We start from the raw sequence: 20,927 nt of genomic DNA on the forward strand, positions 1-20,927 counted from the left end.
CATTTTCGAAATATGACCCTAGCACTTTCCTCTCCATCAACCCACTAACAAAATAACCTGTCATAAACTAGTCACTCAGTCTTCACAGCATGAGTCCAGAACACATGATACAAAATGGTGTCATCTTTATTATTAATCACCACTTCACACAGTCTCAGACATCTCCTCACATGTCTGTTCTCCAGCCAACACATGCTTTGGCACTTACAACGATTTACTCCAGTTTTTACAAAGTTGCACACCCTTATTGAAGTGCAAAGCTAACCTCTATAGGAGGCTTGTGTAGTATTATAATATATGTTTTCTGTCTTTTTGTTTTGTTTGCCAGCAATTGCAAGAAACGAATTGGCAAAGAAAAAGGCAATACTCCACCTAAAGTCAAGTATGGAGGGTGGTGCAAATTCTGTTCCTGTATTGTAGCAAATAGTAACTAACATTATCAACACAGAGGAATGTAGTAAGGAGTGTGGAGTTAGCATTATAAATGTACATATAAATGTATTGGAAAATCCTAAGTAGAAGTTGAAATTACCATCGATAGAGCTTAAATAGAATACATAGTTAAAGGTGTACATCTGAGCTAAGTATCTACAATATTACATTGTAATAAAGTCTTTCATAGCTACAGAATATGCAACAAAGGTAAGATTTTAGACACTTGATAAATTTTCTTAATACAAAGAGTTTAGTGTAGCTATTAAAGAGACATAACTTTAAATCTCTATATTAACAAAAGAACAGCAAACTCATCAATACTTGAATTTCTGATATGTTAACAGCAATTAATCATATTTCTAGACTATTCTGCTAACTTTCCTCTTAAAAACCAAGATGTTCACTGCAACTCTTTTGGAATAATAGCAAAAATGAAAAGAAATAGCATAGATATAGGGTCAAATGTTTGGACAATCATACATTGATAATTAATGAATGCTCACACCATGTCTGGCAAAACCCATGTGAACATGTCAGTGTTCATTATCATTATTTCCAGTAAATATATGGTAAACATACAGGACCTCAGTACTCCTAACTGTAAGTCTGAAGACACAGAAACAAGATGTATGCAAGAAGTTTTGAGACAAAAACAATACTGTTCAATCACACAATGTAATGACTTTCAGACAAGGCTTCAGGCACTTGAAATGTGCATTAATTTTACATTTTCTACTCTATGACACCCTCTTAATTAAATTGAATCCATAATTACTCATTAATTAGTAATTGATATCAATACATTGTATCAACAGCACACATCAAGCCTGTACATATATAATACACACTGCATTAGACCAAAACAAGTTTCACATAACCTATATAACAGACTGTTTCCAGTGCCTACACAGGCCAGCTCCTCAGATCCAACATGAGCTGTCTGAGGAAAATCTTACCACAGACACTTGAGTTAGGCCCTGATCTGTTGAGCAATAGTGTCTAATTCAGGTGTTTGCCATGATCCGGCGTGCATGCACATGAAATTTGTCATCACAAACAGTCTAACCAGAGACACTCGAATTACTCCCTGATCAGCTGAGCAATAATGTCTAACTCAAGTGTCTGTGGTAAAATTTCCTTAGGGATATCATGGCTCTGGAGATGAGGGACTCGCTTATGTAGACCCTGGAGACAGTCTGGCATCCAGGCTACATTTTACATGAATCAGGCTTCCGACTGGAATGTCAATCCTGCCCCAGATACTAGTAGGCCATTCATATAGCAGCAATAGCACAAGTCATTTAGTAAGTCCAAGTTGAGAGTTATATCCTGTTTGGTTAGTCATGTGCCTGACAGTGTTCCATATCTCCCCTTGTTTATATCTGGGTGACAACTAAAACTTGGAAACGTTAGCGTAATCATCAACATTACTTGTTAGAAAATTATTATACTATAAGACTTTCTTCTTCACCTTTCATACAAGTGTCATGGCCAAAACATTTAATTATGATATGTGTTTATCTGATGGCTCATCATTATAGCTTAACCTTTAACATGCTACTGTTAACATCATTCATATTGGTACTGGCTCACATGTAACTCAGCATTCTGAAAGTTAATTTGCTGTAGTCTTTTGACATGAAGTCCAAATATGTGCTACCAACAGTTCAACTTCCCAAACCCTACCACACCCTCCCCATGATTGACATCTGTCCCTTAGGTAGGCTTCCATGGTTTCCCGCCCACTGTGGTGTTGTTAGTCCGGGACGTCATGCTGGCTTTGGAGTTTCTGGATGTGTTGGTGGACATTCTACTCAACCGACCTGGGAAAGGAAAATAAAAACAACATGATCGTAATGTTTTTCGTAACTCTCAATAAAGAAGCAGCTCCATAACAAACTCAGTAGTTTCTATGTACTCTCACCTCTCAAATAAACGTACCGGTACGTTTATTTTTTTCCGCCTCAAAATCCACCCGGTACGTCCTTATTTTAGACGGTACGTTTATTTTTTTTTTTTTCAAATTGGGGCTTTCTTTACTAACCAGGGACCCCAAAAATATTGAAAGTTTGGTATTTTCTGCCCATATTTCCGCTGTATTTTTGCTTAATATTCACTATTTTTCGGACGAGGCAGCGCGGATTTCCCGGCCGCTAGCGCTATGACCCAAACATAACTAGGGATGCGTACCGGTACGCAGGACCAGTTCTGGACTTGCAAAAACGTTTCGGTTCAGGTCCAAAAATACCGGAACACAAGTGATTCGGCACTGGACTCGTAAAGAAATATATCCTTTTCGTTTTGAACCATCTTTAACCTTCCAAAAATCTTGAAATGTTGCGCTGAACAAAGACGAAAACATATCGAGGTCACATGCTACACACACAGTCGCTTACTTCCGTAAATTCTCTATCAAAACACAGAAATTAACCCCCAACCAAACAAATTAAAAAGTTACCAATACTTTTCCACTATTTTTCACCCGTAGTCAACTTGTTTTAATGTTCCAGCAACGAAAAAATCATTCCAAAACAAAGCATAGCGGTCAATCGGCTCGAAAAGATCCGCCATGTTGGATTCATCAACTCACGCCGAATCTCGCGGTAATGCGCGAGAGAATCATATATTTCTGCAGTACCGGTATTTCTCGATAGGGGGCAGTGTCTATGACCTTGGTTTCTGCAACATTGAAAATAGCACAAGTGGTGAATAAGGTATTCTAAGTTGGAATGTTTCTTCAAAATGTTATTTTGTAACAATGATTATAAAATAAACTTCTTTTTTTATTTCTTCAATTTTTATTTTCATTCATTTTTTTACTTTTATTTTAATCTTTGTTGATGGTTTGACACTCAGATAAAGAAAATATGTGCAATAACATAGGAATTATTCTGTTCATTATTTATACAATTAACTGATATGGTAATAAAAAAAATAACTGATATGGTACTGTCAGGCATAAATAAATAAAAAGAGCCTACCTGCTTATCATCTTCTCTTGGACTGAAGTAGCATGGGCACAGTTTACATGTCAATTTGGTATTTTTCCGGGGGGTACTTTTATTCCAGGGGGTACTTTTATTAGATTTTGAAGATTTTTCCGGGGGGTACTTTTATTCCAGGGGGTACTTCTATTTGAGAGGTGAGAGTACATGCACTTCCATTGTTTGCAAGTTTGCAATGTTTGAGAAAATTCATGCCATTTTCATATTGGTTCCTGCATTTAAGTTGCAACAGCTCTGAACCTTTACATTTTCACAATACCAGTAGTTGGAAATAGAGGAGTTGTAAAGAAACTTACTTCCAGTGTCACTGGGGATGAGACTTTCATCTAACTGGTTCTGGATTTTCTGAATATGTGCACGGGGGTTAAGGGTAATCACCATGATCAACCACATACTACAGTGGTGGGTCACCTATGGGGAAAGACAAACAAATTTTCCAACATTTTCTAAAGTTTGTCAGCATACCATTAAGCTCTCCTCTTACATCATTACACTGTCCAAAGAATACCAGACTCAAAGCCCTTCTGCAGCAACAGCTTCTTTCCACAGACTTCAAAATTGACAAGTTTTTCCCTCCCAAACACAACCCACAACCCATCTCCTAGTTACTTATATCCCCCACCAACTAGGTTCTGTGCCAACAAGTGGTCTTTAGACCTGGCACAAAGCAAACTTGTCCAAAAGGTTCCAAGAACCTGTCCTAACAGTTTCATGACAGTAAAGGATATCATCAGGTGTGAACCTCATCTTCCTAGTGGCAGGTGTGTTGTCAGTGGGGACGGCCCGCGGGGTGTTCTTGGTGCGGGGAGTCTTGCCTTCAGGCTGGGCAGGCTGGCAGGACGGGGGCAGGCTCCCCGTGACGAAACCTTCCGGGAACTTCTGGGAAAGGACTTTCATACCTGAGAAATGGATAGACACAGCACATTCAGAATGGTGGCTATAACATATCAAGGGCTTTGATACTAGTACACCAGCATTTTCCTCTGGAATAGGAATACTGGGGGAATGTTGTATGTGAACAATTCCAAAACATTCCAAGCAAGCAAAATTATTCATAATCATTCACACAATAATTCATAATCTACGAAAAAGAAATTAATGAAAGGCCCTCAATGGAAAGACTGAGCAACTTGTGTTTCAAGTTTCCTTTATTACCCAAGACTTCATATAACTCCAACTAGTCATTTTTCAACACCACCCTAGTAAATATAAACCTACAATAGTGTGAACATCATTGGTACATTGTCATGAGGTATACTTGTATGTTAGGGTGCACTTGTATGATAGGATAAACCAAGAGTGTAGTCCAGAGGGAAAATGAGAAAACACTGACCTCCAGACAGCATGAACAGATTGTCCACCCCTCTCTCCACCAGTGTGGTGGCCGCATGTGGAGCTAATCTCTCGTCTTCATCATAGATTATGATGATTTTACCTACAGCATTTTTCTGGAAGCACCAGGTTAAGGATGACAAAACAAAACAAAACATGCAATTGAAAAAGTTTTGCCGAATAAGGTCACTAAGAAAATTTCCCTGCTTAAAAATGTGCAAATCAAAAATATTTCCTATATGCTTTGATCAGTTCCAACAAACTTTGCATCTTGGCACAAATGCATCCATAAATACATACCATGGTTCTCTGTAAACCACTTTGACTGTCTATTATAACAGAATGGACATTGGAGCACACAACCCTTGGGTTACCAGTTCATTTTGTACGTGATATACATTCCTTGAAAATTAATGTTTAAACAACATAACTGGAGTTCCAGCCGAACAGTACAATACACAAAGTTACAGTATGACATTGTGTGATATATCAAGATCACAAAGATACGAGAAGGATACATATTCTAGTAGCTCCTTGCTGAATGAGTTCATGGATCGAGACAGCATAGCTGATGGGTAGTTGTATGCTGAGAAAAAAAAAAAGAATCATGAAGATGGACTTAACCTTACAACTGTAGACTGTAATGCCTGTACACTGTAACTGGACTAAGTACGTACAACACAGTCATATAGAATGAGCATAATAAAATACAATTGAAACTGTACATTACTGGACAGCAGCTCTACCTTACTGAACAGAAAGTGCTTGGAGTTCAAAGATTTTTTTCAGCCTCGATTTTCAAGTCAGTTTTTAAGTATTAAATTGAAAATGGGCATGTGGTCTGTAGAGATCTCGGCTAGCTACAAGAAGCTAGAGGAAGTTTAAGGGAGAAAACTGCCCACCTCCAATGATGTGACACTGTTTGAAGGAATCCTCATCTCGTATGTCTAGCACCAGACAAGGACTGTTCTTGTAGGGTTGGTCTATCTTGGCCACCTGTGGCTTGGGAGGAGGGTTGTGTGTAGCCCTGTCCATGGCTGTCATGTCCACCTCACCCATCCCTCGGATAACACTGGAGAAAACATTCAAACATGTGAGAAATTTAAACAGGAACTAGACATGCAACATTTGCAAGCAAATAAAGCAAATTTCACCAATCTCACACTCCATGCAAAATGAACCATTCCAAAACACTTCCACTCATAAAATTTGGCGGAATTTTGGATTCATTTCCACAGGCCGGCGTGCTGTGATCACGAGTGCCATGATCCGGCATGCCGCGCTTGTTTTATGCACTATTCTGGTGTGACTTCTCGTCATAATGTTGTTAGAAAAGTTAAACTGCAGCAGAGGTCAATAACCAAGAACCTACAACAAAAATTCTACCATTTCTGTGAATTTGGAACACCGACAGTGAGGATTAATCAAAATGGAATTGAATCTACAGTCAGACAAGACATAATTACTACAGCATGTGAGTGCTTTTTATGTAAGGCACTAATTTTTAAAAGTTTCAGTGTTTTGTGGCCAATCACCAGTGCCCTTGTTAGGCTTACCCATACATGTAGCTCCCCTGACTGTTGTAACTGGCAGCACTGCCAGGGACGTACAAAACATGTCAGGTTAAGACTGCTACTACAAACATGTATTACTTTACAGACTGTCAAGCTGTTAAGGAGCAGGTTTCACATATTTTGTTTATATCGGTACATGTAGTGAATCAGACTTATCGTCACATTACATGATTCTGCACTTCCTAACAGTGTTACCTAATGTCCCACATACAAACAGTCAAACCTGCCTAAGAAGACCACTCAAGGGATTGAGAATCTGGTATACGTAGACATGTGGTCACTTATATATATATAATAGACAGGATTCTCAACACTTGTGTATATAGGTAAATTATCTAAGGAGCACCAAAAAGTGGTCACATTGACCATTAGTGGTCCTTAAGTATAGGGACAATCACTTGTGCAGGTTTGACTGTAGCATCTTTGCTCCATATAATAAGCACAGAAATAACTATGTCATCAACATAACACAAGTTTGAACAAAACTCACCTCTCCAAAGTTGACCTTGCTGTCTGTATGTCGTCTTGTCCGTAGTCTCCCTCTGTGAGAGCGAGGGACGGGACGGGGCTGACACGCGACGTGTCCGCGTCTCCCCGGATGTTCGCTAACTCCAGATCTGTGGACTGGGTCTGCTGGGACTGGACATCTGGGGGAACAGTGGACATTCATCAGACTATAACTTAGTACAAATTAGTGACTACTATCATAGCACAATGTTCTTATTAATGCTTATGATCTTTCATTCTTTCTTATGGAATTAGAAATTATCATTGTCCGTCTAAACCTACATTTGTATGTGAAACAGACAGATTTAAATACTGACGCAAGCTTGATTCTAAGCAAAATGGACGGTTTATTAGAACCCAGTACAAAGGTTTCACATTACATTTCAAATATTAAGTTACATTACGTCTAAATTTGGCACCTGACTCTGAAAGTGTACAGTTTTACAACAATGAATACACATGATTTCTAACTCCACCCTAACACTCAGTACTTAATTCAGGGTGAATATATATGCATGAACCAGAAGCCTTACCGACGTCCCTGGCATCCTCCTCTGCCTCCTCCTCCATGTTACTGATGGACGCCACCTGTAGGATCTGGGGAGGGATGAATCTTTACTCAAACCCTTCTCAAAACAAATGCCTTGGTCTGTTCCTTAAGAATTTACTAACGTCTTAGTATAATAGTCAGTCACAGTGTTAACGTTTTGTATATTTTACACTACTCCTTCAAAACACAGACGTCTTGGACTGTTCCTTGAACTTTTCTCATATCTTACACAGATCCTTCTACACACAAATGGCTTTAACAGTTTCTTTAGGTAAGCAGTGTCCCAGCTCCGGGCTAAGAAGAGATACTAGTTGTTGATAGTTAGACCTCTCCATGCAGTGAGCTGATTAGTTTCTCTCCGCCTTTTATCAAGCTGCCAAACAACCCAACGGTCTGGGACAGGCAGAAACCACAAGGCAGGTGCGCATTCCACTCTACATTACACTACACTATTATACTACATCACTAAACACTACACCACACTACACTTAGTAACTGTATGGGACAGGCAGAAACCACAAGGCAGGTGCGCATTCCACTCTACATTGCACTACACTATAGTATACTACACCACTCTACACTACACTACACCACACTACACTACACCATACCACCATACAAAGTAACTGTATGGGACAGGCAGAAACCACAAGGCAGGTGCGCATTCCACTCTACATTGCACTACACTATTATAATAGCAAACTACATCACTCTACACTACATCGCACTACACTACACCATACAAAGTAACTGTATGGGACAGGCAGAAACCACAAGGCAGGTGCACATTCCACTCTACACTTCACTACACTATACTATACTACATCACTGTACACTACTAGTACATTACACTACACTACACTATGTCACCATGCAAAGTAACTGTATGGGACAGGCAGATACCACAAGGCAGGTGCGCATTCCACTTTACACTGCACTACACTATAGTATACTACATCACTTTACACTACACTACACTACACTACACGTTATACCACCTGATGATGTTTTGTCAGCGTACTTCGTGCAATTATCAGGGTGGTGCAATAATGCAAAGTTATTTAGCTGGAGTCCAGGACTGTAACGGTTTTGGATTTTAGAATTCCGTGCAATTGACAGATCGATAGAAGTGTGCTGTAATCCGTTGTGCAATCAACTGGCTTCTACTGTATAAGAATTGGCAAAACTTTCCGACCCAAATGCACCCTGGCACTTCAAGGTTTCATTCTATAATTGTAAGAATCTAGGCATACCATCTGATAAAGCACTTGTTCAACACATTCTCCTATATAATTTATTATAAAGCCTTATTTGCTGTTGTTAAATCTATTTCCCTATACAATGTAAATAGAAGATATTGAAACACCTTATAGCATTTGGAAGTTGGCGTGTTCTGTCATACTAGTAATACTTGTAAACCTGTTTGAAGTCGTCTATAAACTAGCATATAACAATAATTTTTTTCCAGTAAATATTGTTACAAAACTGTTAAACAATGTGCAAAATGTCCTTTTCAGCCACAGAAAGGTCAATTCAATTGTATTCAATATCCAGGTCAACCTCTGAATATGTGGTGACATTTGATGGAAAATGGGAGAATACGAATCTCATTAAAAATTGATGGGAAAACTCTACCCTAGCATTAGGCTGACAAAAGTGCTTTGTCATCATAAAGTGATTCTGGAGAGATAACAGTAAAGAAGCACACAAGCATTTGACCTACTGGTCATAATACCATGCATGATAGTGATATTTCTTTTTACTCTCAACTTAACAGTATCTCCATTGGTCTTGATGACAAGGAAGTTTAAAGAATGCAGACAACCATTTGTGTATTTCCCAATTTAAGACTCAAGTGTTGACATGAGACTATTGTTATACCATCACATCTATATTTCATATCCAGAAATGTATGTGGAAGGGTGTGTGATTAGAATTGCTAGTTTCACCTGTCACTCACCATAGACCACTAGATCTTAACCACTGATGTTCAAATCAATCAACAGTTATAAAAAGTATTTGATTTTTTTTTCATCAAAATGCACCGCATCATACTGTGGAGGTGACGAAGTTTGAATAGTGATCTGAATAGTAAAGTTTCTGGTCATCCATTATTCAATGGAAGGCTTTTAACAGGTCAGTGCTCTGAGAGCTAAGGTAACAAAGATATGTAGCTGTTTGGGGGGTACATTTGTCTCTTCACGTCCGACTATACCTGCACTAGTCTGTAGGAATGTGTAAGCACTACAGATAATCCCTGGACAAATTTCATCACATGGCTGGATTCAGTCACTGCACACACCCTGCAGACACTGGTTACCATGACAACATTTCACCTGGGTTAATCCTCATTCTTCTGGAGCACAGCACCTGAAAGGACCTCTGGAGCAGGAGAATGGCTCCTCAAACACTAAGTGGCCATTACAAATGCACAACTGTTGTTTCTAGTGCGTGTGTTTGGCTAAGGGGTAGCACCAATGTTATTCTGGGTGAAAAGGAAAGTTTCCACACAGAGTTTTTGCTTGCCAAGGAATTAGCAGCTATGGTAATAAAAAGCCATGTGTCCTTTCCCATAGACTCAAAGAAAATTGCACAATACCCAGGTACTCATCAAATAGTTTCCAAAACTCCTCAATAACATTACCACTACAAAATCATCAAAATGTTACATATTATTATTATATAAATACAAATCACCTCCATGGCAAAGCTGAATTATGTTCTCCATCTTATTTCAACACAAACTATCACCAAAAGGTGTTAAACAGTGAGATAACCAGTGCGGCCCACAAGATCAAAGGTGTTCTCAAGTTTCCAGTACCTTCACATTCCCACTGAACGTGCCTTATTACTGTGCAGAATACTAGTCAAGAGCTTTTATACTTCAGACTCCTGTCAAATCAGACTTGGCTCTTGCCTGGAGGGTTTCCTGCTTGGACAATTATTGCCTGTACAGCAGGGCCCACCAGAACCCACAATGTGTATACAGTCTAAACCAGACATATGCATGCTCTCACGTCTTGAACTGAGTCAATAGAAACCAAATGGATCTACCTTTCAAACGGGGACAACTTTACAGATCAAAGCTCGCTCATTGATTTTTTCATGGCTGTTCTGCTAATGGGGGCAGTAAGGTCTAATCATGGCTCTTTTCCTCTTGAACTTTGGAACCACTAACCCATGAAATTAGAGGACCAGCCCTGTGTGCATAGCACTTCCGCTTAATGAAACAAAGTCCTGCTATTTCACTAATATTTAAGTTGATAATGACCTGTTACTACTGTTTTAGGTAGAAAATTCGGTTTTGATCATTTTATAACCTACCCAGCGCAGGAATCAACTTATTTTAAAGTTAATTTTTATGAATTGTCAAGAGACCATTGTACATATGTGGAACACCTACTGAATTCTCTATAGCAACTATCTGAGGTCAGTGTTTTGTGTACAGATTAGCATTTCAGCAGATGTCTAACATACCTGAACCTGTACAGGGCCTTTCAACTTCTAATCCTTAACTGATGAGCTTTCTGATTGAAAAGGCACCTGATAAGCCCTGCAAACAGAAGCCTTGCAACAACAGGCATTGGGTTCTTAATCCCTCTGGGCTGATCCAGCTTAGCTCTCCAGAAATTAAATAGATAGTCAAACATTGCACCTGACTCCATCCTACCTGTGTCTTTACCTTCCTGTATGTCTGTTTGCAGTATGTATGTGGCATACTAGCATAGACAATATCTTTAAAGTTTAACAAATCTTAAATTTTAAAACACTAACATCTGATGATTCCCTACAAAAAAAGACAGGAGATACATTCCCAGTACTGTTTTATTCTACACTGAACTAGGTCAATTAGACCTTACTGTAGAGCTCACATACGTATAGTTTGCTGATGGCAACACCATAAAAATTCTTTGCCAAGCAATCAGTTGTTACTGAAGTTCAGGGTCAATTATTGTTCACTGCCTTCCCAGAAAAAGACAAACAAGACTGGAGTGTACAGAGCCATAAGTTTAAATTAAAAGGCTGCCATGAAGAGTTCTGAGGGATGACCCAGTTCTACTGACACTAAGGAGATTATGTTCTGCTTTAAGAGTATTTAGGATCTTCCCTGTATAAGGTGTTACCTTAGAAAAACAAACAAATAGGACAAACCCAACCAGTAACACTGATACAACGCCCACTATCTCAGCCAGCATAGATAACATGTATGTGCAAACGTAACAGGTAATGCAGACAGAACTCACCAACTGAGCAAACGTTGTGGGTTTCATCCTCTTGAAGATCTCATCCCTGCGATACTTGTAATCTGTGGAGACACAGAAAAGCCAAATCAATGGATAGCCCACAATTTGTTTGTTCAGCCCACCAACAGTACCGCTGTATGACTGAAAAGCCTAGCAACAGGGAGAAAGTGGCAAAGTTTGGCAGGTAACGGCATTACGGGGGTCATAGCGGCTGGGATGTTCGCTCAGGACGATGTTCAACAGTCGCTGTGCCTCCTCCTTACGGCGCCGGACCCAGTACGTCGTCATCTGGCACCCTGCGTAACAGGAACTGGGCAAGAACGATACACGAACACCAGGGACTGGCGTAATGTGCTGATACACAGTGTCGGGAGAGGGCATCGGGTGTCGCTAGGGGCAATGTACACATCATTAGTAATGCAGGGGGATCACAGGCGAGTGTTAGCAGGACTCACACACCGCCACAGCACAAACAAATACGGCATTTGTAGAACAAAGGAAGACATTAATTAGCAGCTATGGAAGGTGGTTGATAAACAATTTATTGTGAAATGCCAATACCAATGACGACATTCAGGAAAACACAAAGATTCCAGTGCAGAGGCATGGGGAAATGATTGCAGATCATACAAACAGTTTGAATGGGCCTATTGACCATTCTGAGCCGGAGTCAATGGGGCTTGTAGAGAACAACATAGGCACCTTTATTAACAATACAGACTGGGGAAATGGCTGGCAATGTTGGAGTTCTATTAGTTGCTATGTCAACGATGCAGGTCACACAAAGGCCAATGGGAATGAATGGCAGGGATATATCCCACCTGAGTGGGTGCCTAGGGATTATCTGTAGCTTACACCCATTGGGTAAATTTGCTGATGATGACAATCACATTGGGGTTCACATACAGGTGTCAGTAAGCTGAACAACTAGCTGTCAATATGCTGTTACCAGTAGAATGGCAAAACTGTCGAGGGGTTACTTGCAAAACTTTGCGAATTACCTAGATAATCAAAACAGTGATTTTTCAATGGTAGTAAAAATAGATACATGTGTATGTATATTATCATTAGACAAAAAGTGCATAGTACATGTACATCAATTTGTCCCCTTCACTGAAACTTTTCGAGCAAAATGTTAAGCCCGAATTGTATCCTTACAACACATAACTTTTGTTCACTCGATGAAACTTCTTCTGTACAAAGTACAAAAGCTTAGTTTTTTGCACCTGTTGGGAGTTGGGCCACAATGTCAAACACAGCAATTAGCAAGTTCTTAAACAACATTCATTGTCACGATCGTGGTGTTTGATTGCACAAGATCAAATATTGACATGTCATGGGCCATGACATTCAAACAATATGTTCTGATAGCTGTTCACTTTAATCAAATGTTGTCATCTTTGCTTAAACATGCAACCTGATAACTTTCAATAGATGTTTTCAACTTCTGAGAATGATTTATAAAACTGTAGGGGGGAAAACATGTTCTCCTGAGTAAGCAGGAGAGTGAGTTGCACAAAAAGCACTATATAAATTACCGTTGCTACATAGATACATCCAGTGTTTAGTTTTCAACTCCACACAAACTCCCTTTACTGCTGGTTATTAGAAATGACTTTCATTGTCTCACTGAACAGAAATATTGTATTCTTACAAACAAATATGAATTGATCCTACTTGAAAAATGCAATACTAAATCTGAAGCAACAAAAAAACAGAACACCAAACATTCAATTAGATACAATTTTGAGCTGTATTTTACGAGTGGAATCATTACTTGGAGATGATGGAGATATTACAAATAATTTGTTATGACAGTCAAGATGTACATACCACTAACATAAATGGAACTATACTTTTTTGCTTGCTCACTTCCATCTGTATTGAAAACAATCCTTTAATTTAAAAAAAAATGCCCATTCCTGTTTTGATTCACTCCACACGTAATAATATGATCTGAAAAAGCTTCTAGATCCTTGTTTCTGGGATCAAGAACATACTTGACTTTCAACTTGAATACCAGCCAGTCAAACCAGTGGAAGCCTACGAACAAAGGACTTCTACATTAAGAGCATTCTTTTACAAATGCTTTGTAGTTTCCTGTGCTCTATCGTCATTACACAAATAATCCTGAGATAACTGACTGCATTTATAACTCAGGTGCACATTGTAAAAACTGCGTAGCTGTAGCCATGGAGGATTAAGGTTGTTAAGGATTAACAATGCACGGTGTACGCTAGTGAATGACCTGTGATGGTAACAGGCATGTAGGTCACTAATCTGTACTGACCACTTAGATACACATTAACATGTAACTATGCAACACTTGTTGTAGTAATGACAAATGGAGACCAGGAGGGACCAGATTTTCATTGTTTCATTGCTGAGAATCATTAGCTGTTTCGTTGGGGCTACACTTTCTTTAAAACAAGTGAGGCACATTTATAGTACATTATACTGGACTATTCAACTTGGCAAACATTTTCAATTGTTTTCATACCGGTCCTAAAATACAGACATGTTTCAATTGTTTTGTTGTATTTTGACTGTTGAATAAAAGAAAACACTAGAAGCTTTGATCTGTACCTACTAGACTAAACCCTAACTTGAGAACAGTATACCTACATTGTATTGAGACTAACATCATAACATTGCAAGTGACATTGATACCAGAAATTTCCAGACTGAATTCCATTTCAAATCACTTAATTTTTGCCTTAAGAATATAATTTTTTTACACATGATAGTTAAACTTTGAATTTGATACAATGAATAGGTGTTTCTCTTTTATAACACACATACTATATCCTTTAAGCCTGTTTCAAGATTTCAAACCAAATAAGGATTACCATACATAACAAACTACTGGATACCGGATACCCAAAACAGTAGTCAAGGGATACCCTTGGCATTGATAACGTTACCTGAATCAGTGAATGCACACTTCAGTGATATACATTCTGTTGAGGAACTAATTTCAAATTTAAAATGTCAGTTTTCAGTATCAATTTTTGCTCAGCTATTAAAAAAAGGCATTGTCTTATATCTAACTGCAATCAGACAAGGAGCCAAACCACCTGGTCGTCATGGAAACCAGGTATAACCGGTACAGGTGTAAGGGAAAAGTTTCAGTCATGAAGGCATTGTTATCAACACAACAAAGGGTAACAAAAACTGGTGAAAGCTGCTCAATGGCCCCTACAGACTTTTTGTCATCAGAAAAATTATCGGAAAACTGGATGCAACAGGCGAATAGCTGCGATGACAACAGACAAGGACGTTATTTCCTGGTTGGTCAACATGAGTGATAACACCTGTATCTCAGATCTGTCAAGTAACCAATTTATACACAAGCTGCTTCAAGTAGTTTGTTTTGATGGCCAACACAACTTGACGGCTAGAGCCAACAAGTACTAGTGTATATTTACGTAGCCAGGATGGGATAGGATTTTTCCACTTCTACAACTGTCAATCGCAAGAGGAACTTGAAGAAGCAAATGAATTAAAACTTACTGGCTCGGATGTCTTCTATCTTCTTCATGTACTTGGTGAGGCTTGCACCTGGAAATTAACGTTAGTGATTAAGTACTGTCAGATATCTACAGTATGCCATCTTGAGTATACATCATGATGGATCAAAATAGCCAACATCAAACGCTGCAAACAGACAAGAAAAGACATGAAGATCGAGAAAGAATCGATTTTGACAACTGAGGATCGGAAGTGCACTGCCTACCTGTGTCGATCGTCGACTGAACATGCTTGTATTTCGGGTTTTCTGGAATTTTCTTGTTCATAATCTGAAAGGCAGAGACGGACAAGGTTACCATCTTGCAAATGACACAATCAGACTGGATCTAAGACGTGAAAGAGAGAGGAGAGAGGCCTTACGTCGCTTCTCTTCTTGCCGCCGCTCGAAGCACGGCTGGCCGACATTTTGAAATGATTTCAGTAACCATGCGAACTGCGCATGCGTAATTACTCCGCGCGAAAATTCAAACTGTTGTCGGACTACCGCAAACCGGCTAGTTGTCGTGAATATATCCCGTCAGAGGACAGTCATATTGATGTGGCTATTTTGTTAATAAATGATTATCCTGTCAATGACAGATTTTTTTATCCTGACAACAATGGGAAAATTCTGTTACTAACAGGATTAATATAATAAAGTCTGAAATTAATGTTATAAGCTCGAGTCCAGTAAAATTGCGTTCTTTTCAGTGAACTTTTTTCATTGACCATTGAAACAAAATCGCCCCATGAACTTATTCGTCATCATAACTCGCATCTTTGATGTTGGCATATCTATAGATGTGTTGTTACATGTACTAAAGTGGTATTAAGGTCACTTGACGTAAGTCCAGAGCAGAATATACCTTTATACAGTTGATTTACTCAACGTAAAACAGTTCAATTAATACAACTTTTATAAGTTGAAGGGGCTACTCAGTCCTCTTCAAATGAAATAAATAAATGCTGACTTTTAGATATAGAATTAACGTTAAATGTTTGGAACAAAAAGCATCCATCAAGAAGATGTAGGATAGAGTTATGTTTGGAAAAGTGCAATTCAAGTTGGGCAGACTGATATGACCCATTCAATGTAACTGTAGGGGCCAATCAGAACTGGGTCATACAATCAGTTAGTGATGCTGATTTTCAAGCTTAAGACAGAATTATGGTTCACGGAAGGTAGAAAAATCAATTGATCGAAACCGAAACATGTCTATGTAGAAGTGATCAACATGATGTATGATATAAAGGAGTACTGGATGCTGAAATTTGTGTATGCTTCAACTTTCTAATACATGTACAATACAGTAGCAGAAGTAGTAGTTGTAGGGGTAGTAGAAGAAATAGTGTTTGATTGCATGTACTGAACAGAACTGTAAGAAGATAGAATATTTTGCCTTACAACACAATAATGATTGTTGAACAGATCAAATTTCACTGTTTTATTTCAGATGTTACCAATAAAAGCAAAGTGTTACTCCCACTTTCCACAGCCATCAACCAGATATTGATATTCATTAAGGGTAAACAAGGCAGGTAACATTAGATATTAGATTCCCTGACAAGGTACAGTTCTCTGGAAATCAATGTCAGTTCTGTGCCGCAGCAATTTCTTGATAATAGATATGGAAGACAGAAGAGACCAACAAAATGGTCCTTGGCTTGCATCATTCTGATTAATGATTCAGTCCCTGGTGTTATTGTCATACTATAGCATAATCTTTGTACATGTAATACTTGAGTATATCTTATATGAATGTTACTGATGGAGATTCTTCAGTAACCTCTAATATTCTTCAAATAAGCAACATCATAAACATAATTCAATTTACTTACAATTTATTTAATTTATAATACAATAGGATGATGTCATCTAGTACATGCATTGCAGATGCACAAAGTTCAGACATTTTCCTTTTAAAAAATTATTTAATGTACACACAAAACAATGATACATGATGGTAACAATGGGTAAATTAAGACAACTATTCTGCATGAAGTAATCCTTCTTACTCATGATTCTATTTTTTTTCAATGTGATAACGTTACAACTTTTACAGATTCATTTTACACTGTTTTGTCAGTAATGTCATTTACTCCCATTTACAGTGGTTCCTTGCAGAGCGAGGGTCTCCAGCCTCTCTGTAATCTTCCCTGCAGCCTCCTCCAGACTGTGCTGTAAGATGTGGCACCCTTTAGTTGATATGACCACTAGTTCCCACAGTCCATCCCTTGTCATGTCCAGGTATGCCAGGGCCAGGATGGGATGGGCAAAGCTTCTCCTCCACAGGAGAGTGAAGTCTGACTCCAGACTGGCAGATTTTTCTGAGGCCACGGAACTGTTAGACTTGTGTCTGCCTCTACTGCTGCCTTCACAGTACTTATACACGAGAAGCTCCTGTCCGTACGTTCCGATGATGACTTCGTTCTGCCCGTCCCAGTCCACGTCTCCCACACAGCAGCACAACGCAGAGTCGTACAGGTTACTCTCCGGTAGGATAGCCTGTCTGGTCAGGCCTCCCAGCATCACCTCTCTGTACACAACAGCTAACTCTAACACACTTGTCACTACAAGGTGGTACTCCCCCTCCTGGGTAGTGTGGACGGGTAGTGCTGGGGCCTTGTTACCCAGTACTGCAGGGCAGGGGGTATCTAACTTGGACCTGTATATCCTGACTGAAGTGATGGGCCCGTCATGTTGTACACCTCCCATACACTGGATTTCTTTGGAGGATTCGTTGACGATAGCTACATTCACATGGCCATCTTCACAGCCAAATGCAGTGATCCTTTTGTGCCCTCCCACTCTTTGCGTGTCCATCCAGACTGCATTGCCGGGAAGGTTGTCAAACTCAGGGAAACAGTCGGTAATGTTCTCCTCCATAAACTGGTTTGTTTCTCTGTCCTGTCTGAAGAGGTGAATCTTTTGGTCGTTCCCTCCCAGAAGAAAGACGGTGTCTCCCCCGTCCTCCTCACAGAGCCGCGTGTGTGTTAACTGGAAGGGGATGAACTGCAGCTCAATGTTACACATGCAGCTCTGTGCGATGGTGTCCAGGCTGTACTCCAGCCCACTCTCTACAGCAGCAGAGTAGATGTTGAGATACTGGGCAGGGGTATTGCTGGGATCCTTGATAAAGGTGATGCCGATTACTAAGCCTCCTAACGTCCCAGGTTGAGTACCTTCCCTGTTGAATGAGTCAATGGAGACGATGTCTGCATCACCTGGGATGTAGGCGAAGTGGATCTCTCTGGACACCAGTCTCACCACGCCCTGTAAGCGCTGGTACTCTAAACAGAACATCTTCCCTCCACTGAGGGACGCAACTAGAAGCTTGCTGCCTTCCCATGTCGGCATGGACAGGACGGACAAGCCGTAGACATTGCTTTGGGATGGAAGTCGTGAAAAACTGGCCTCGTACATGCCGATATTTTCACCGAAGGCAGCCATGTTCCTGAAGTAACCTTTGACACAAGAAGTGTCAATCACGCCACCGTGCGAGAAATGTAAAAACTACATAGTATAACTTCACCTGTGTTGTGTCGTGACAATGCCAGACGATTACCTAACGTTACACCTAACTTTATATCATCTCTGTAGAAAATGAGCGATGAGTATTGACTACTGAGCATGTTTCACAAGCTTTTCGATGTTACTGTCGGCCACCCATCTCTTCTATGTTGCAATTGGGTCGTATCACAGACAACCTTAATTGAGTGAAAAATGTAAGGTTTGTTTAGGAGGTTTCCTCACGGATATTCTTCCTTTGTGTTCTTCCCTTCATATTTACAATATCAGATAATAAAGTATTCACCATCTGCCTAGTTTCACATATATTTATAGGTTTAGTGAATATATAAGTTTGGCAGATTGCGCATTCAGTCTCAGTTCTACCAGGGGAATACGGGCTGTCACCATTGAAAACTTTGAGCGTCAGTACAGTATGATCCGTGTATTGGCCCTACTGTCAGTGGTGCTGACTGTTCCCGGTGTGTTCACCATGGCACAGCGCCAAGTCACGCCCCCTTGGTCAAAGACTGTGACGACGACGCAGATGACAACTACAACCACCACTATGGGTCCGACAGTATACGGCTGTAGGGGTGCGGACGGGCAAATCCACCCGCCCGGCTCGACGTACGGTATGGATTACACCCCGACCAATCGAATGGGGATGTCCCCCACAAATGTGCACACTCCTCTAGACGAGGGGACACCCCTCGACTTTCAAGGGGATACTCCTCTTGAAATGGGGATGTCCTTCCCTTTATAAGGGGATGCTCCTCCGAAATTGGTATATTCATCGGGCATAGGGGACGTCCCTCCGGCACCCCCGCCGGCCCGTGGAATCGGCCGCTGACCCGACAAATTGCTTCCTAGTTCATCTAAATCACAACATCCGCAAGACTCACATGGCCGGTGCTCCAGCGGTACGTCTTGGCTCTCGAGGTAAGCATGTTTTTGTACCGAAAATTGACGCATGTTGGAAATTAGGATGCCCGACCGACGGAACATCGCTTGTTTCAAGTGTTTAATGGCGTCCATGGCTGGACGCGTCCTCCGAGCTCCTGCATTTACGGCCAAAATAAGAGCTTTACCGCGTGTTTGTCGAAACGTAAATTATGCCCACCTCCCCACCACACGTGCTTCACACGTTTTTATGCAAAAGGGACCTATTATAAATGATCATGCGATTGTCTACATCTTATAGGCATTGTACATTATAACAAAGGACATTGTGGTTAATAATGCATGTTTGGCTGATCATGACTCTCTTGAGTTCAGTGTAGATCAGTATACTGCTCAACTTTCTTATACTTTTCTTATACTTTTCTTGCCATGATGAAACAAGTCATTCAGTTCAGTTCAGTTTAAGTCATGCTTGGTTAAAAAAATCACAAAGGATTCAATGTAGCAATTTGTCAAGGATTGGCTCAATCTATCAATCAAGTAATGAAGTAACTTTTATTAGCCGTCCTAAAAGATATAACGTTAGAACCCAAAATTTGTAGTTAACTTACTTTTAAGCAGTTTGCACTGTTCAAACAATATGTGTCCTTTCTTGTTCTTGAGCAGTGTTAGTATGCAGTGTCAAGTATGTCCGGTCGACCCAAGAAAACCAGAAGGCATTTGGTGCTTGCTCTCGGCAAGAAGGGAAAGAGGGATCGAAAGCGGAAGGGACCAGGTCATGGGTAAATATCGGTGCTTTTACACAACAGTCAGACTTAGTTATTTTGATTGTTATAGCCAGAGTGTGGTGGAGACATATTTGAGAAAATCCTGCATGTCTGAAATGCTCATAGCTCATAGTATCAATAATGCTGTATCATTTCGTCCTATAATGGATAAGGATTTTTTTTACTGCTATGTGTTGTGAATTAATTGTCTATTTGTTGTCAATCAACAGCTTTAAAGAAAGTGATGTGCCACCGACAAAGAGACCAAGTGTCAGCAGCACCAGGTACACCATCTCCATCTCATGTCTACTGTCAGTCATGGTACTGATACATGTTCTGATTGGGTTGTAGATGTGAATCGAGTCAAAAAGTAATCTCTGTTACATTGTCTAGATATCTGATATACTGCTGAGACATATTGCTACATTGACATGCTTATCTGACTGCCCTTATTACTTTTGAATGATATATTTGTATCATACGTATTATCCTATGTACAAGATTTAAGAGGTCTCTAGAACCAGCAAATGGTGTTCATTTAGCATATGTCATGAGGTCATGTCATTTGATGTTAGACTTTTTTGACTACTAT

General features: G+C 39.9%; 3 protein-coding genes and 1 long non-coding RNA gene across 5 annotated transcripts in view; 2 read left to right on the plus strand and 2 right to left on the minus strand.

Moving 5' to 3' along the window:
- Positions 1-108: 108 nt before the first annotated feature.
- On the minus strand, positions 109-15,633 carry LOC118415738 (centrosomal protein of 41 kDa B-like). Of its 2 annotated transcripts, XM_035820524.1 has the most exons (12): positions 15,539-15,633; positions 15,384-15,447; positions 15,161-15,208; positions 11,648-11,709; positions 7,387-7,450; positions 6,837-6,993; positions 5,675-5,844; positions 5,291-5,358; positions 4,774-4,888; positions 4,169-4,339; positions 3,737-3,793; positions 109-2,258 (listed from the first exon to the last, which is right to left on the minus strand). In XM_035820524.1, the coding sequence occupies exons 1-12, from the start codon at positions 15,581-15,583 to the stop codon at positions 2,152-2,154; spliced, it is 1,128 nt and encodes a 375-aa protein (XP_035676417.1). In that variant the 5' UTR covers positions 15,584-15,633; the 3' UTR covers positions 109-2,151. The 2 variants fall into 2 exon arrangements, with proteins under 2 accessions (XP_035676417.1, XP_035676416.1); XM_035820523.1 differs by lacking the exons at positions 15,161-15,208; positions 15,384-15,447; positions 15,539-15,633 and adding an exon at positions 11,845-12,362.
- Positions 15,634-16,587: 954 nt separating this feature from the next.
- On the minus strand, positions 16,588-18,657 carry LOC118416590 (KICSTOR complex protein kaptin-like). Its single transcript, XM_035821743.1, has one exon. The coding sequence runs from the start codon at positions 18,606-18,608 to the stop codon at positions 17,250-17,252; it is 1,359 nt and encodes a 452-aa protein (XP_035677636.1). The 5' UTR covers positions 18,609-18,657; the 3' UTR covers positions 16,588-17,249.
- Positions 18,658-19,181: 524 nt separating this feature from the next.
- LOC118415122 (von Willebrand factor C domain-containing protein 2-like) overlaps positions 19,182-20,927 on the plus strand; it is a 13,728-nt gene continuing 11,982 nt past the window's right edge. The window contains exon 1 of the mRNA XM_035819486.1: positions 19,182-19,300. Coding sequence (XP_035675379.1) covers positions 19,213-19,300 — 88 coding nt within the window. The 5' untranslated portion in view covers positions 19,182-19,212. The remainder of the gene's footprint in view (positions 19,301-20,927) is intronic.
- Positions 19,334-20,621, plus strand: LOC118415123. Its single transcript, XR_004831074.1, has 3 exons — positions 19,334-19,607; positions 20,235-20,350; positions 20,566-20,621. It is a non-coding gene; the product is annotated as an uncharacterized LOC118415123 (long non-coding RNA).

Source organism: Branchiostoma floridae, chromosome 5 (assembly GCF_000003815.2).
Source record: "Branchiostoma floridae strain S238N-H82 chromosome 5, Bfl_VNyyK, whole genome shotgun sequence".
Lineage (NCBI taxonomy): Eukaryota > Metazoa > Chordata > Leptocardii > Amphioxiformes > Branchiostomatidae > Branchiostoma > Branchiostoma floridae.

What these genes read in the sequence shown, in the direction of transcription:
- LOC118416590 (XM_035821743.1), bottom strand. Translation starts at nt 18,608, where the DNA reads ATGGCTGCCTTCGGTGAAAATATCGGCATGTACGAGGCCAGTTTTTCA.
- LOC118415738 (XM_035820523.1), bottom strand. Translation starts at nt 12,028, where the DNA reads ATGCCCTCTCCCGACACTGTGTATCAGCACATTACGCCAGTCCCTGGT. An exon ending in GCAAGGAGCTACTAGAATAT is followed by an intron (nt 4,889 to 5,290) that starts GTATCCTTCTCG and finishes TGGTGCTTCCAG; the next exon opens with AAAAATGCTGTAGGTAAAAT. An exon ending in GATGAGGTTCACACCTGATG is followed by an intron (nt 3,794 to 4,168) that starts ATATCCTTTACT and finishes ACCCCCGTGCAC; the next exon opens with ATATTCAGAAAATCCAGAAC.